General features: G+C 34.1%; 1 protein-coding gene across 2 annotated transcripts in view; it reads left to right on the top strand.

Annotated features, from left to right (window-relative positions):
* The window catches only part of LOC112045386 (protein Wnt-5b-like), a 49,630-nt gene extending 36,120 nt beyond the window's left edge, over window positions 1-13,510 (top strand). For both annotated transcript variants that reach the window (XM_024081550.2, XM_052884816.1), the window contains exons 4-8: window positions 384-564; window positions 7,799-7,910; window positions 9,639-9,741; window positions 11,173-11,330; window positions 11,787-13,510. In XM_024081550.2, the coding sequence (XP_023937318.2) occupies window positions 384-564; window positions 7,799-7,910; window positions 9,639-9,741; window positions 11,173-11,330; window positions 11,787-11,984 (752 nt within the window). In that variant the 3' untranslated portion in view covers window positions 11,985-13,510. The remainder of the gene's footprint in view (window positions 1-383; window positions 565-7,798; window positions 7,911-9,638; window positions 9,742-11,172; window positions 11,331-11,786) is intronic.
* The last annotated feature ends 389 nt before the right edge of the window (window positions 13,511-13,899 follow it).

The raw sequence follows: 13,899 nt of genomic DNA, 5'->3' as shown, positions 1-13,899 counted from the left end.
GGACCAAATAATAGTCCAATTCGCACTTTGTCTAAAACAAAGTATCTAGTAAGTTAAGATAAAGGTTAAGCACTATACGGGGGGTTGGTTTTATACACATTTTTTTTCATTTAAAACATTGAATCGGTCATCTATCGATACAATGCTTTCACTTCATTCCGGTTCGATGTCACGGAACCGATGAAAAGCACAAGCCCCAATGTCTTTTATGGTGAAGATGATATAGCAGTCAGATTTCGTCGCTAATAATACTCATGTATCGAGTGCTTCTGTGAGGGTTATAAAAATGATAACTGCACCAATTGCATCTTCACAAATAGGACTTCCCCACACTTTTACTAATAAGTGTATTTACAAATATTAAAAAATTGTCTTTTACGCAGCGTCAAGAGAAACCGCGTTCACCCACGCGATCACAGCGGCGGGCGTGTCCCTGGAGATCAGCCGCGCGTGTCGCGACGGACGGCTGGCGTCGTGCGGATGCAGCCGCGCGGCTCGGCCGCGGCATTTGCACTCCGACTGGGTGTGGGGCGGCTGTGGGGACAACCTCGAGTATGGATACAAGTGAGATAATTCTACTACTAGCGTTCAACCACGCGATGAGCCGCGCGTGTCGAGACGGACGGCTGGCGTCGTGCGGTTGCAGCCGCGCGGCTCGTCTGCGGCATCTACATTCCAACTGGGTGTGGGCACAACCTCGAATGAGATGCACTTCTAGAATTCAGACTAGTGCACGTTACTCTTAAGCTCTTTTATCTGCAAAAATGAGGTGTTGGAAATAAAAAAATTATGGTCAGTCTAAACATAGGTACCTAAGTGAGGAAAGGTTGCCGCGAAGCTTTAAAGTCTAAATATAAGCGACTGAGGTCATGATTTATACTATGATGACCAGACAGACTCTTACATCGCATAAAAGATGTGATTTTTCTTAGGCGATATCATGGTTCAGTGTAACTAATTTTCTCGATTTTCATCTATAAACTCAACCCCCGCCTATGAATACAAGTACGAACTATAGAGATATCCGCGTGATCCTGCTACCCTCGTAGCTTTAACTATTTTACAACTATCTACATACCCCTAGTATAAAAATAAATATTTTGAAACACCTAACTAACATCCCAATCATTTATGCTACCCTGTTTTATCTTTATTTAAATCGCCTGATGGTAAAACTATTTTAATAATTATGCTGCCCTGGTACTATATTTCATCCAAATAAGAAAGAAACTCTTTTGTGCCCTACTAATTCTGAAACTGTTTGTAGTCTTTGAATTTTAAAGTAACTACCGAACATTTAAAGGTCAGTTTGCTACAGGTAAAACACCTGACTTACTCTGTACCTGTTTACCAGGAGCTCAACAAAATATAGAAGGTAAATAGAGCACGTAGCACCGTCGCACGTCACACTAATACACGCAAATACTGGCGAATTGTATGCGATGTACGTGCCTTTGATGTGTGTATACCCACAACGCTTAAAGTTTTCCCTATGTGCCAGAAAGAAAAAAGATATCTTCCGTCTCTATTTATCATTTATTTCAGTGTGTTTGTAATTTTCCACACCCACTACAAAACCCAAGGTAAATGTGAACTCACCTGGGCTTGCACCTGTGTGCAATTTATGAGTAAGTATTCCCCTTCCATTTCTCTTGTCAAGGTAGAAAACGTTTCCTACAAATTCATTTTTTCCTAGTACTCTCAGGTGAGACACAAGACAGGTAAAAATTTACTTTCATTCTAATCTCGAGCAGGTGAAAATAGCAATTTCATTCCAAAAAAGTTATAGATAATTTAAAATTAATATTAATTGTAAGTGTGTCTGACACAAATTAATATAATTGCGAAAGACATTGCAGATTCGTAATCAAATGAAGCATAAATTAAATAATTTTCATTAATTTATATCTACTGTGGTTTGGTGTAATTAAAACATACATATAATGACAAACATTAGGGAACTGTTTTCATTAATGCTTCAGGGTTGCTGTCAAAATTGCTTCATGGTTGTGTCAAAGCATGGTTTAAGACAGGTTGAGTACTAGGACTGCACGAGACAAGAGGAAGTTACATTACAAATGTAGGGGTTGAATTATAGAGCAATAAAGCTTTAAATGGAAAAGAATATTCTTTCATTCATATTTTGAAAATATTTCTTTACGATTCGTTATCTGTTTAGAATTAATTCATTTTATACATTATGCATAATTCATTAATTTCTTAATTTCTAACTTGTTTTATATAAAATAAGTTAGACAGTAGGTAAATAGACAGGAGAAACAAATAATTAACAAGATTGTAAAATCTACCAGTAATGCCTGGTTGAAAGAAAACTTCTTTTCTTTTTGTACAACGGCAACTAAGTAGAAAAAAGTGATCGTTTTTCTTCGTTTAAATTTTGCACCATCAACTATTAATTATTATAAATTTGTTAACGGACCGTTAATAATCTCTGTTGTAACAAAAGTTTAACTTCAGTTCATGAAAGCGTCATTACACAAAAATATTACTTTCGACAAACTTTCTTCAGATGGCAAAAGCGGTAAAAGAAAAAATGGTTATTAATTAAGGGTCCTCCAACAGAAAATCAGGAATTTTCTGCATATTTCTTATCGGAAATACCAGGATAACAAAATCTAAGAGCAGTCCGACTCGTTTCTCGCAAGGCGACTGCCAAACCAAACCATTTTTCTCATAAAATCAATCGCCATACAGATTTCACATTGCTATTCAAACGTAAAATTATGAGTAGGTATGAATCCTGACGTAAAATGCAAAGGGCAGCTATTTTTTCGTGATGTTCTTAATACAAGCAATTAAGTGCAATTACTATCTTGGAAAAGAAGAGATTATTCTGCTGGTAAAATATTCCGATAGTTATAAACACCCGAGATTTATTCAGACTTGAAACAGACAGGATAACTTAAGTGTATTGTTAGCTGTCCCCCAACGACCCTTATCAGTTTTTAGGAATCAGCTAGGCTATTTTGTAACGATATTTTTATAACTCGCAAGTACGAATTTGAAATTTACCTCTATCTCTCTCTATTTATCACGACACTATAGAATGAGAAAGATAGAGATGAATTCGAAACTCGCACTTGCGATTTATACTTATCATCGTTAGAGAATAGCCGTGCAGTTTCTGTTGTTGTTTTTTTAGGGTACCGAACGTACGTAGTACTAAAACGGAACTCTTATCACTCGCGCACATTTTGATGTCTGTCTGTTTTCTCCGAATGTACTGGACTAATCCAGTTGAAAGGTACACATATCAATTCTTGTGACCCACTTTGTGTTCACTTACCATCAGGTGAGATTGTAGTCAAGGGCTAACTTGTAAAAAATAATAAAAAAAAACAAATACGGGGATGCATCGTGAATAGGTAAAATTTGAATATGGGGGCACTTATGGGGTACGATTGAAAGTTGAAAAAAAACTTTTACAAGCCTTATAGTGTATCGTCTTACATAGTGTATCGTATACCTTTTATTTGATACATCAAACAAAAGGTCTTTTTATGAAGATGAGTATTTTAAAAATACATTTTTTTTTGATTTAAAAAAACACAGCTTTCAAGTTATTTAAACAAATAAACGATAATTGACATGCCCTTTTGTAATTGTAATTTTGAAATAATTAGTTTCCAAGTTATTCAAGAAATTAAGGTTTAGTAGTTTCTCAGAAAAGCCCTTTCTTCTTTTCTGCGATCCCCCTTTTCTCAGAAACTACTAAACCTGAAATTTTGAAAAAGATACAGAAGTTGGCTTTCCACTTGAAGATTTCCGGAAAACTTCAGAACTCAAGATTTTTTTAAATATGAAAGTCACTTTTGGAGGTAACATGGAAAACATGAAAAAAAAGCACACACACACACACAAACACACACACACACACACACACCCACAACACACCGCACTCAACCACACACACACACACAATTTCTCATACCAACGTTCACTCATACATACGTTTTAATGTGATTTTTTTTCTTTCTCTTTTTTTTTATTATTTCCTTATCTTGAATATATTCTCAGATTGTGATTTTTTATAAATTGTTCTAACTATGGAAAATCTGTAATTATGGCTGTAACATACAGGAAATATTGTATAATTGTATTCTTGGTAACGCTGTTGATTTTTCTTAAAAATAAATAAATAAAAATTAAACTGCAGCGTGTTATATAATCAAATGAAAAAGCTTGTTATGAGTATCTTCAATATTCTTTTTTTGTAATTTTGAAATAAATGGTTTCTAAGTTATTCAATAAAATATACTTGTGAATATTAGTTCAAATTTGAAAACGATTCTCTTTTTAACTCCGAAATTATTAAAGCTAAAATTTAGAAAAAATAAAGAAAATAGTTTTGTTACTCATAAGTACAGGAGAATTTGTACAATTTTTTAATCTTTAACTAACGTGGTAAAACATTCAATATTGTGCCTACTAACTTGCATATAATTATAAAACCTATTCATTAAAAATAATGTTAACTTTTGTTAAATACTATATATTATAATAATAATTTTAGGTTTAAATTAATTATTTAACGAAACAAGCAAGCTGCAAATTATATAATTAGGTACAATTTCAGGTCAGTTTTCAAAAACGAACCTCGTCACGCGTGTTCATATCCCAACGCACTATCGGGAACTATTTATTAAGTATAAGTTACGTATTTAATTATTTATAATATATTGGTAATATGCCGAAATAATTTCCATGTGAAAATTGGTTACAAACTACAATAGAAAATAATAAGTTAGAAAAGCACTTATTTTTTTCAGCCTTTCTCTATTTGCAAATCCTTTGACAAAAACGACTACATATTTTTAGCTCTTTGAATTTTCTTGATAAGGAACTCAGCACGGAAAGAAGTTGTGAAATTATGAGAGGTATGCAAGGAATTTCAGCTTGTAGGGGAGGGGGAAAAACTTAAAGGAAAATTGTGGGTGCTCAACATCTTAAAGGAGATTTTCCCGCATTCGAGTATTTTTTATACTAGGACGACAGCGGATGGCAAGAAGTTTATAGGAATGTGTTGGATTCTAACATCTTTCATGACAAAAGGGATGCCAATCCCCGGCCCAGGCCTATACTAACCACCCGGCAATTTACTTATATCTAAAAAAATCTTGATAATTCTACTTTAATAATGGAATCATTATTTTGTTAAAAAAAGTTTGCTACGTTTTACGACATTTATATTTCATCTTTAGTTTGTCCATAACGGGGACACGCTAAGATCGTTGATCATACAGCCGGAGTTATACGATATTTTGTTATACTTATGTTTGGTTTGTTTGTTAAGCTTGTTGGTAACAAAAAATAATAATACATAAATATTCTTATTTATAAGAAATGGTACCAAATATTTTAGTAAAGAAAATCTTTTCAGTTTTGTTTTATTTGTCAACTTACACTTACTTACTTATAAGTAAGTACCGGGTTAACCTGGCTAAGCCGGGTATACCCGCTTAAGCAGGTTTAAATCCGCGATCATATACTAGGATACCATAGCTTTCTGAGAGGTGTGTACGCGTATAATCCGGATTCCGGGCCGCCCGCCCTGAGGGAAAACATTTCCCGTACTTGGAAATTGGAGTGTCTATGTTTCATAGTTAACTAACTAAATATTTTTTTATCAAACATATGTATTTTTGAAGTTTCATGTTTTATTTCTATACATTACATTATTTATATTATATTTGTAATACTGATCTTTTAAAGAGGAAAAATTTTATATTTTTTATGTAACGAATACATTCAAAACTACAGAACCGATTTAAAAAATTCTTTCACCAACAATAAGCTACCAGTTATTGTAAGGAGTAATATAGGCAATTTTTTATCACCGTATCGAGTACGCGGGTGAAACCGTAGATTTAAGGTCAAAAAATCGTAATGTAACGCATGTTCAAACAATTATTGGCATTCAAAGTAAGTTATATATATAACAAACTTTTAGCTTATTGCCAATTAGTGTTCGAAATACAAAATAAAATAAATTTTCATTTCTTAATTCAGTAGCAAGACTTTGGAAGTTAGTTACACCACCGTGAATCGTAGAGCACGTTACAAATTCTACCCTATCCTTATTTATACCCTATTAATTACTATTAATTGATTATGAATAACACTCACGATAGTTTAAATTTTAGTAATTATTATCATTAATTATTGAGGCGCATGAGGACATGCTCCGCAAAGTTTTACCATTTAAATGGCAAGTCCATTAGGTTGACTTATTCTACTTGGTCCGTCAACTATTTTTTTCTCTCATTTATTTATTTACACTTTTGTTTTAATTTAATTGACAATGTTTACAAGGAGAAGAGAGATTAGAGAAAAAGATGAGAAGAGGAAGAGAGAAAAATCGTAAGAGGGATAAACTAATGAATTGCGGTCCTGTGTCACCATTCACAGGGGAGGTTATTTTAGTCCGTACAAGTCGGTCATGACTTGTAGACAGGCAGGAGTCCGTAGAGACATTTTCCTCCTCAAGGAAAAAAAACTGTTTATAAATAACATAGGTACAATTTATAAAAAAAAACAATTTATAGGTATAATTTATAAAAAAAATCAATTTCCCGTTATGTGGAATTTGAGTGCCTAAGCAACCGGTGGTCAGGGCTACAGAGAAAGGAATCTCCGCCCAATACGCGCCGTCTCAAGAATCACTGCATTCTGTATCGGACTCTTGATCCAACAGTTAAGTGAAAGCTTCTTAAGATGTTGGTCGAAGCTTTTCGCTATAAGACCATTGACTGAAACAATTATTGGAACAATAATAGTTGACTCAACATTCCACATGGCGGTAATCTCGTGAGGAAGGTCCAAGTATTTAGATACTTTTTCCTTTTCGGCTTTCACTAGATTATCGTCATGTAGAACAGTAATATCAACAATGATTGTACTGATATAGTGCTATATCAGGTCTATTGGCTACAATATACCTGTCAGTGAAAATCGTTCGGTCATCGATCACAGAATCGATAAGGCCATACTGAAGAGCAAGCTGTTGGTGGATTATCTTGACTACTTGATTATCTCTATGTAAGTATTCGCCGTTAGCAAGGTGAGAACACCCAGACAGTATATACCTGAGGGACGATGACACGCTCGACAGATGTCTAAAGTGCCATCTTTCGTAATTAAAATTAATAATTAATTGTAATAATAATTATTATTACTACAAGAAAATACCTACATTTGACCCACACGGTCAAAGGTCAAGTTTAATAATATTTAAAGCAAAAATAGTATTGACTTCCAATAGCAATTAAAATACGACTCTATATCAAGAATCAAAAGGTTCAAAAGTAGAAACACGTCCAATTTGCTACAAATCGATATTAAGCAGCTACGTAGCGTCGTAGCGGTGGGCGTGGCTTAAAGCGAAAATGCGAACTTTCGCCATCTCTGTTCTACGCGAAAGCTTTCATATATTTCGCGATAGTAAAGTTTCATGTACCAGGAGTAAAAGTTGGGAACCGGGATTTATACGAAGTTGTAATTTGTAGCATTAAGTTGAGGTACCAAATGGTAATAATTCTGTTTTCAGTTTTTTTTCATGTACTGGTATTGTTATTGTACTAAACTTTTTTTAAAATTTAAACGAAAATAATCTCAATCACAATCCGAATATATATCCAAATATCTTGTTTAGGAATTTAGAAAGTATTCTCGTGTAACGGCCTATCAAATGGGATTGTAATGAAAATTTTACTAGCATAATGTTACTTACTTAAAAAAAGTTATTTTTAAAAGTTTAAAAAACGAAAATTGTCCACAGATTCACGGAAGGTTTCGTGGACATTCGGGAAAGGGAACGCAAAGTGAAAAGAGGCAGCCGCGAACAGGGCAGGCAGCTTATGAATAGACACAACAATGAAGCTGGCAGGCGGGTATGAATTTTACTTCTCTGAATACGATTAAAAATGACTAAGTAACGTTTATGCAACGTTTACACGGTTTCAGAGGCTTGGATGCCATTTATGCGGTTGCGATTACGTTAGGGCGGTTTCACACTATATTCTATCTGTGAAATTACGTTCCGAAGTGGTCATAGAAATATTTGTATGGTAGCTTACGTTCTAGATCCGATTACCGTCATCCGAGATTGATAAGAATACCTACCTTCTGTCTAACATTCGTTGACCAAGATGACCAAGACTTGGTGGAAGTGCTTATTTTTATGGCAAACTGTTAGTTAAATTCTAAAGTCAAAATTCAAAATTAGGCTTAGTTTACAAGCACTTTTGACACATTTATTGTTTTCATTGCCAAACATGTTGGGCGGTTTTACGTGAAAATCAATTGGTCCCTCTTCTCTCTAGGGAGAAAATTTATTATTTTTTCTTCTGAAGTGACCCTACTGTACCAGGGATACATAACATTTGTAGAGTAATACGAGAGTAGCCTGTTGAACGCTATATCAATTTTACGGAACGGACTTAGGACGTGGACGGGGCGACCACGGGACGTGTTAAGTAAACGTTACGTATTCCCGTGAAGTATTAACTTTCGTGCTTTCGTACCTACTCGTATGTATTTTGTGTGAAACTATTTTTGCAAAACTTGACGTCACCGTATGCGTGGATTTTTAATTAATTATTATTATTTATTGATGTTAATATAGGTATTTATGTATTATGTTGTTGTTTTCTTTGGTTGTAAAAAGAGCGATAACGATAGATTTAAAACTGTACCTATTGATATTTTCTTTGGAATCGAATGACCACTTGCTTATATTATTCCGTGACTCCTAAAATAGTTATCTGTAAAGGGCCTGTCCCCAGTGGCGTAACTAGTCCGTGGGAAATTTATTGACTGGTGTTCCAGAAAAATTGTCTGTTTGTATTTTTTAGTGTTATGCCGCTGCTACACAATGCCCGAGGCTTGCTGCTTGCTCGCGTTGCTACACTGTACATACAGACTGTACTCGCGCTAATATTCTTGTATGACGTGACGAGCAGCGATAATATATAGTTGTACCATCATTTTGTGGTAGAGGAAACACCTCGAGCAGGTGCCAGGACTTGTGACCTTGGGTGTAGGTTTAAGGGATCCCTTTAGAATGCATTACTCACCTTCCTTGCCCGACATGTTCTCCATGCCCACACTAAACAATTTATGGTCAATAATTACAACATAAAACATTAACATTATTAATAATTACAAAACATTATTGCACAAAATCACTAACACGACTAGCAGCGTGACGGCTTATTCGACGTGTTCACGCTGCCTAACAAACAACTGAACTCAAGTCATCAAATACCCTCTTATTTTTACTGTTACTATTGTAACAACTTCATACAAATACCTCCTTTTTACAATAATATAATACCACTCGTACTGGAGGAACTCGTAACACTAGTCCTTTGACTCGCGCCGACAAAAATTGGAGCGATGGGCATAAAATGCGGCAAAAAGAGTAACGTGACCACACGACGTCTCTGCTTACTTCCCACTCTACTCGTGCAGTGTGTGGCGGGAGGGTTAGATTACTTTTGAGGTCACATCCTCTCGAGTCAAGGGGTAGTTCCGCCACTGCCTAGCCCAGGTACTGGGCCGTTAAAATGGGCTTATAATGGTTAAAGTGCCTAATAGTTTGTGTTCCATGTCACCAGGCTGTCATAAAGAAGTCGCGAGTCACGTGCAAGTGCCACGGCGTGTCCGGCTCCTGCAGCCTCATCACCTGCTGGCAACAGTTGGCCACATTCAGAGAGATCGGTGAAACATTTTGTTATATCTTAATATAGGTTTCCTGTGAAAGGGTAACCGTAACGCGTTACGGTTTACCCTTTCACAGGAAACCACTCTATCTGGCTGCCCTTTCTCTCACGCATACGACAGCAGGTTTAAGTTATCACTTTTCTCGAGCTTCCCGAGTAATACATTATAGAATATTCTGGATGAGAAGTACATTATAGAAATTTAAAATTCTGATGCTCTAAAATATGGAGAAATCAAAAAATCTTTCGGGTAGAGAGAGACCCTTAGTTTCCAAAATATAAAACATCATAAATACCAGGCGACCATAATCATTCGACAGTAACGTCGGTATAAACTGCACCAACAAGTCTGAAATAAATCGTCTCCAATACATTACATTTCACAAATCACTTTATTAAGTGACCATTCGCCGCAGAGACCAAAACTAACATTCCGTAACTGAGTAAATGCTTCTGCATTGTACTTTCCAACTGATACTGTTCACCTAATGAGTTCTATTAATTCTCCTGTCGCTTCATGCTGTCCCTAGTACATGGAAAATTAATTTCTTTAACTGTGTGTTCGCTCTATCATCCATGCTGCGTTTGATGTGGTCTCATTAAATTTTATGGCGTTGTAAATTATTAGAACATTTCTTGGTGTCTAGCTATAAAATATATTATGTAAAAACCCCAAACAATACAAAAGTAATAACGGTCACTTACTATTCTTAATATTAGCATGAGAATAATAGCTAATATTGCAGTCATGTTTAAACAACTTACATAACGAACGTTAAAAACGTTCTTATTTTGAAATTATTACCAGAGACAATAGATGTGGGTTAAGCTTAGAGTACACTGTACATTCTCTTATAATACAAGAAATTATTAGACAATTGCTTGTGATATTATTAATATTAGTTTGGGACATGTGAAATGACTATTGTGCGTTAGTTTCATTAGTGCAACACAAATTATCATGAAATCAAATTTTCCAAACTAATATTTGTTAGTGACCTGGCAAAAACCAGTCACGGCTACCTCTCGCGCTTTACTGGCTCTGCCTACATCGTAAACCTTATCATAAAAAGCACGTTGAGTTTAAAATCGAAACAAAATATTAGAAGCCAGCAGAGTTAATAAGCTGTTACTACCTACTTACTCCCGTAACCCGTTTCAACAAACCCCTCTCTATTTGTATGATTGAATAACGAATAAATCAAATCATGTTGATTTGATTGGCATATCATTACTACTAAAATGTTTACCAATCTTTTTAAAATTAATAATACCAGTTAGCCTATAGCGAATAGACCAGCATACAACAGGTGCATTTATAGCAACTGTTTTTTTTATAAACTTTCGATGTTTTGCTTACTTATCCAAGAGCTTTTTGGTTTAAGCAAGGATTCACTGGCCTAGTTCTTAATTATATTTATTTTATTAGGAGACTATCTACGCGATAAATATGAAGGTGCCACGGAGGTGAAGGTGTCTCGACGTGGAAAACTGAGGCTGAGCAACCCAAACTACAGTCTTCCCACTGCTCAAGATCTTGTATATTTGGAGGACTCACCAAATTACTGCATTCGAAATATTTCTTTGGTAAATAAATACTGTGTGTTAGAATATAATGAATTGGTTTTGGATACTTATACAATACACATTTTGTTTTGTAGAACTAATATCGTTTGCTTTATTTTCCTTCACCCTTAATATATTTTTTTTAAAACTTGTAATTATAATTTACTGTTAATAACTGTTAATTATACTTATTTCTTACATTTATATACATGTTTACGACCTCTTATCTCCAGATGGGTGGTATTGATTGCGACATAGTTTTGTCTCTCATACAGTATCTCAAAAAAAGAAGAAAATTTCCCTTCTGAAATTTCATTTTCCATTTCTTATTAACTGTGTAGTACTTATGTTCAAAATTATTTCAATGAATTCCAATTTATTGCGCCTTTTTTGTATTTTATATTCTCGGAGTTTATTTAGTTAAAGTGCGGAAACAGGTGTTACGATTACCAACATCAACCAGTTTATGTATTCCAGGGTGCACCTGGAACAATGGGCAGAGAGTGCAACAAAACTTCAGCAGGCATTGACGGGTGCTCACTAATGTGCTGCGGACGGGGCTACAACACTAAGAAGATTGTTGTTAAAGAGAGATGCGAGTGCAAGTTCCACTGGTGCTGCCGTGTGGATTGTAATACTTGTGTTACCACTATGGAAGTGTATACTTGTAAATAAGTCAATAACGTTTAGAATATAAGTATTTATTAAATTGTATTTGTAGAAAAGCTTTGTATGTAGTAGGCAATTAAAAAATGGTTGTATTTTTTTTAGGTTATCATTTAATTTTAGATACTTACCTATACTTATATTTATTTGATTACAAATTAACATTTAAAGATCTCAATTTAAAGTAAGTATGCTAAGATATGAGTACAAGTACTGGGCTCGGTGCTTTTGGATAAAAAGAAAATGATACCGATATGTTTTACCAGATTGTCAAAATAGGGTTATGTTTTTCGAGTATATGTACGAGTGTGTCAATCAAATAATCAAATCTTTCTTCTTTATACTGTGAGTAGTATAGATTTATATTTACGCTTAATTCAATATAAATACCTACCATATTATATACAATTCGTTTGATAGAACGTTTATCAAATCGGGCGAGTATTTTCCATAGTTTCTTGTTGTTAATTAATTCTATTCTATCATTATTATGAACATAATAGTCATTGTCATTATGAATGCATTAGGTAATAAATACGTGTCAAGTAGAACAATAACTTCGTAGAATTTCAAGATAATTCCATTAGATTCATTGATATTGATTGAGATGCTATTATTGTTTGTAGAAAAGCTTAGTGATAAAATTTCCCATAAGATAAGATTAAAGTTATTTATTAGGTAGGTCCCACTCTCACAAGTGCAAAGTTGAATTGTAAATATTTGTCTGAGATAATTAATGTAAACATCTTTTAGTATAGGTGCATAATATAATACGAATAGGTTTCTAGTATCTACTATTATAGCCAGAAATACAAATTTATTACCGCCTGTTATTGCTCATGTATATTCCTAGAACACAGAATACATAGAAAGGGATAACTGGATAAGGCCCAAGAAAGAATTGGTATTAGGGATTGTAAGCAGTTTTGTTTTAAATGTTTACCTTATTATTAATAATTAATTAATGTTAAAACGAAGTAGGTAGGTAGTTACCTTACAAAACAAAAAGTACTTATTACTCAGTAATGTTAAAACAATAATTAAAATTAAAAGAACCAGTTATTAACATGTTTGTAGCTTGTAAAATATATCCTAGTAGCCTTTTGGAACATGCTTTCTGAATATTCTGTATATGTATTCAGTATAGAAAGTGGGTGCAATGTAGTTCTCTGGTGATTCTGTGCAATATTATGCAAACTTATAAATTTTACTCTTGTAAATATATTTCACACAATTTTATGTTATTCATATTTAAATTCCTTATAATTATTGTGTATTGTGTATATGATATAAACGAGTAATTATATTTTCAAAGTATGTATAAACTTGAATAACTAATCCATAATTAGAATAGGTAGATTTAAATTAGTGGTTTACAAGTTTGTCAATTCTACAAGTTTCAAGCAGTTATTTCCTATGCCAGTAAGTGTATATTGTTTATTTATATAAAATTAAAATGCTAAAGAAGAATTAAAAATGGAAATCTTTTATTAAGGTACCTACTTATCCACAAACCGAACAAACGCAAAGTACTGGTTCTGTTGTCTTCTTCTATTCGAATTCGTTGTTCAAATAGACGGTAGGAGATTCAAGTAGTCAAAATGTGTATAAAATATTTGTAACAAAAAAAATAACCGACTTCAAAAACACAAAAAAGCGAAAAATAACATCGTATGTGCTACCTTCGGATCACTTTGAAGACGGTGCCTAGCCAGTGGCGTATTAATTAAAGCCGTTTCTGAAGGAACCACGGGAAAGAACTGACTGAAATACTGAAACTTCATCATTTAAATGGTTTGAATTAGTGCATCACTGTTTTGTTGGTATAATCGCCTTCAGAGTGATCAGAAGGTAGGTAGCACGGACACACGATGTAATTTTTCGCTCTTTAGTTTATTTTCGTGTTTTTGGAGTCGGTTGAATT

Source organism: Bicyclus anynana, chromosome 2 (genome assembly GCF_947172395.1).
Source record: "Bicyclus anynana chromosome 2, ilBicAnyn1.1, whole genome shotgun sequence".
Classification (NCBI taxonomy): Eukaryota; Metazoa; Arthropoda; class Insecta; order Lepidoptera; family Nymphalidae; genus Bicyclus; species Bicyclus anynana.
Note: the sequence above shows the minus strand (reverse complement) of the source record. Positions and strands in the feature narration are given on the sequence as shown.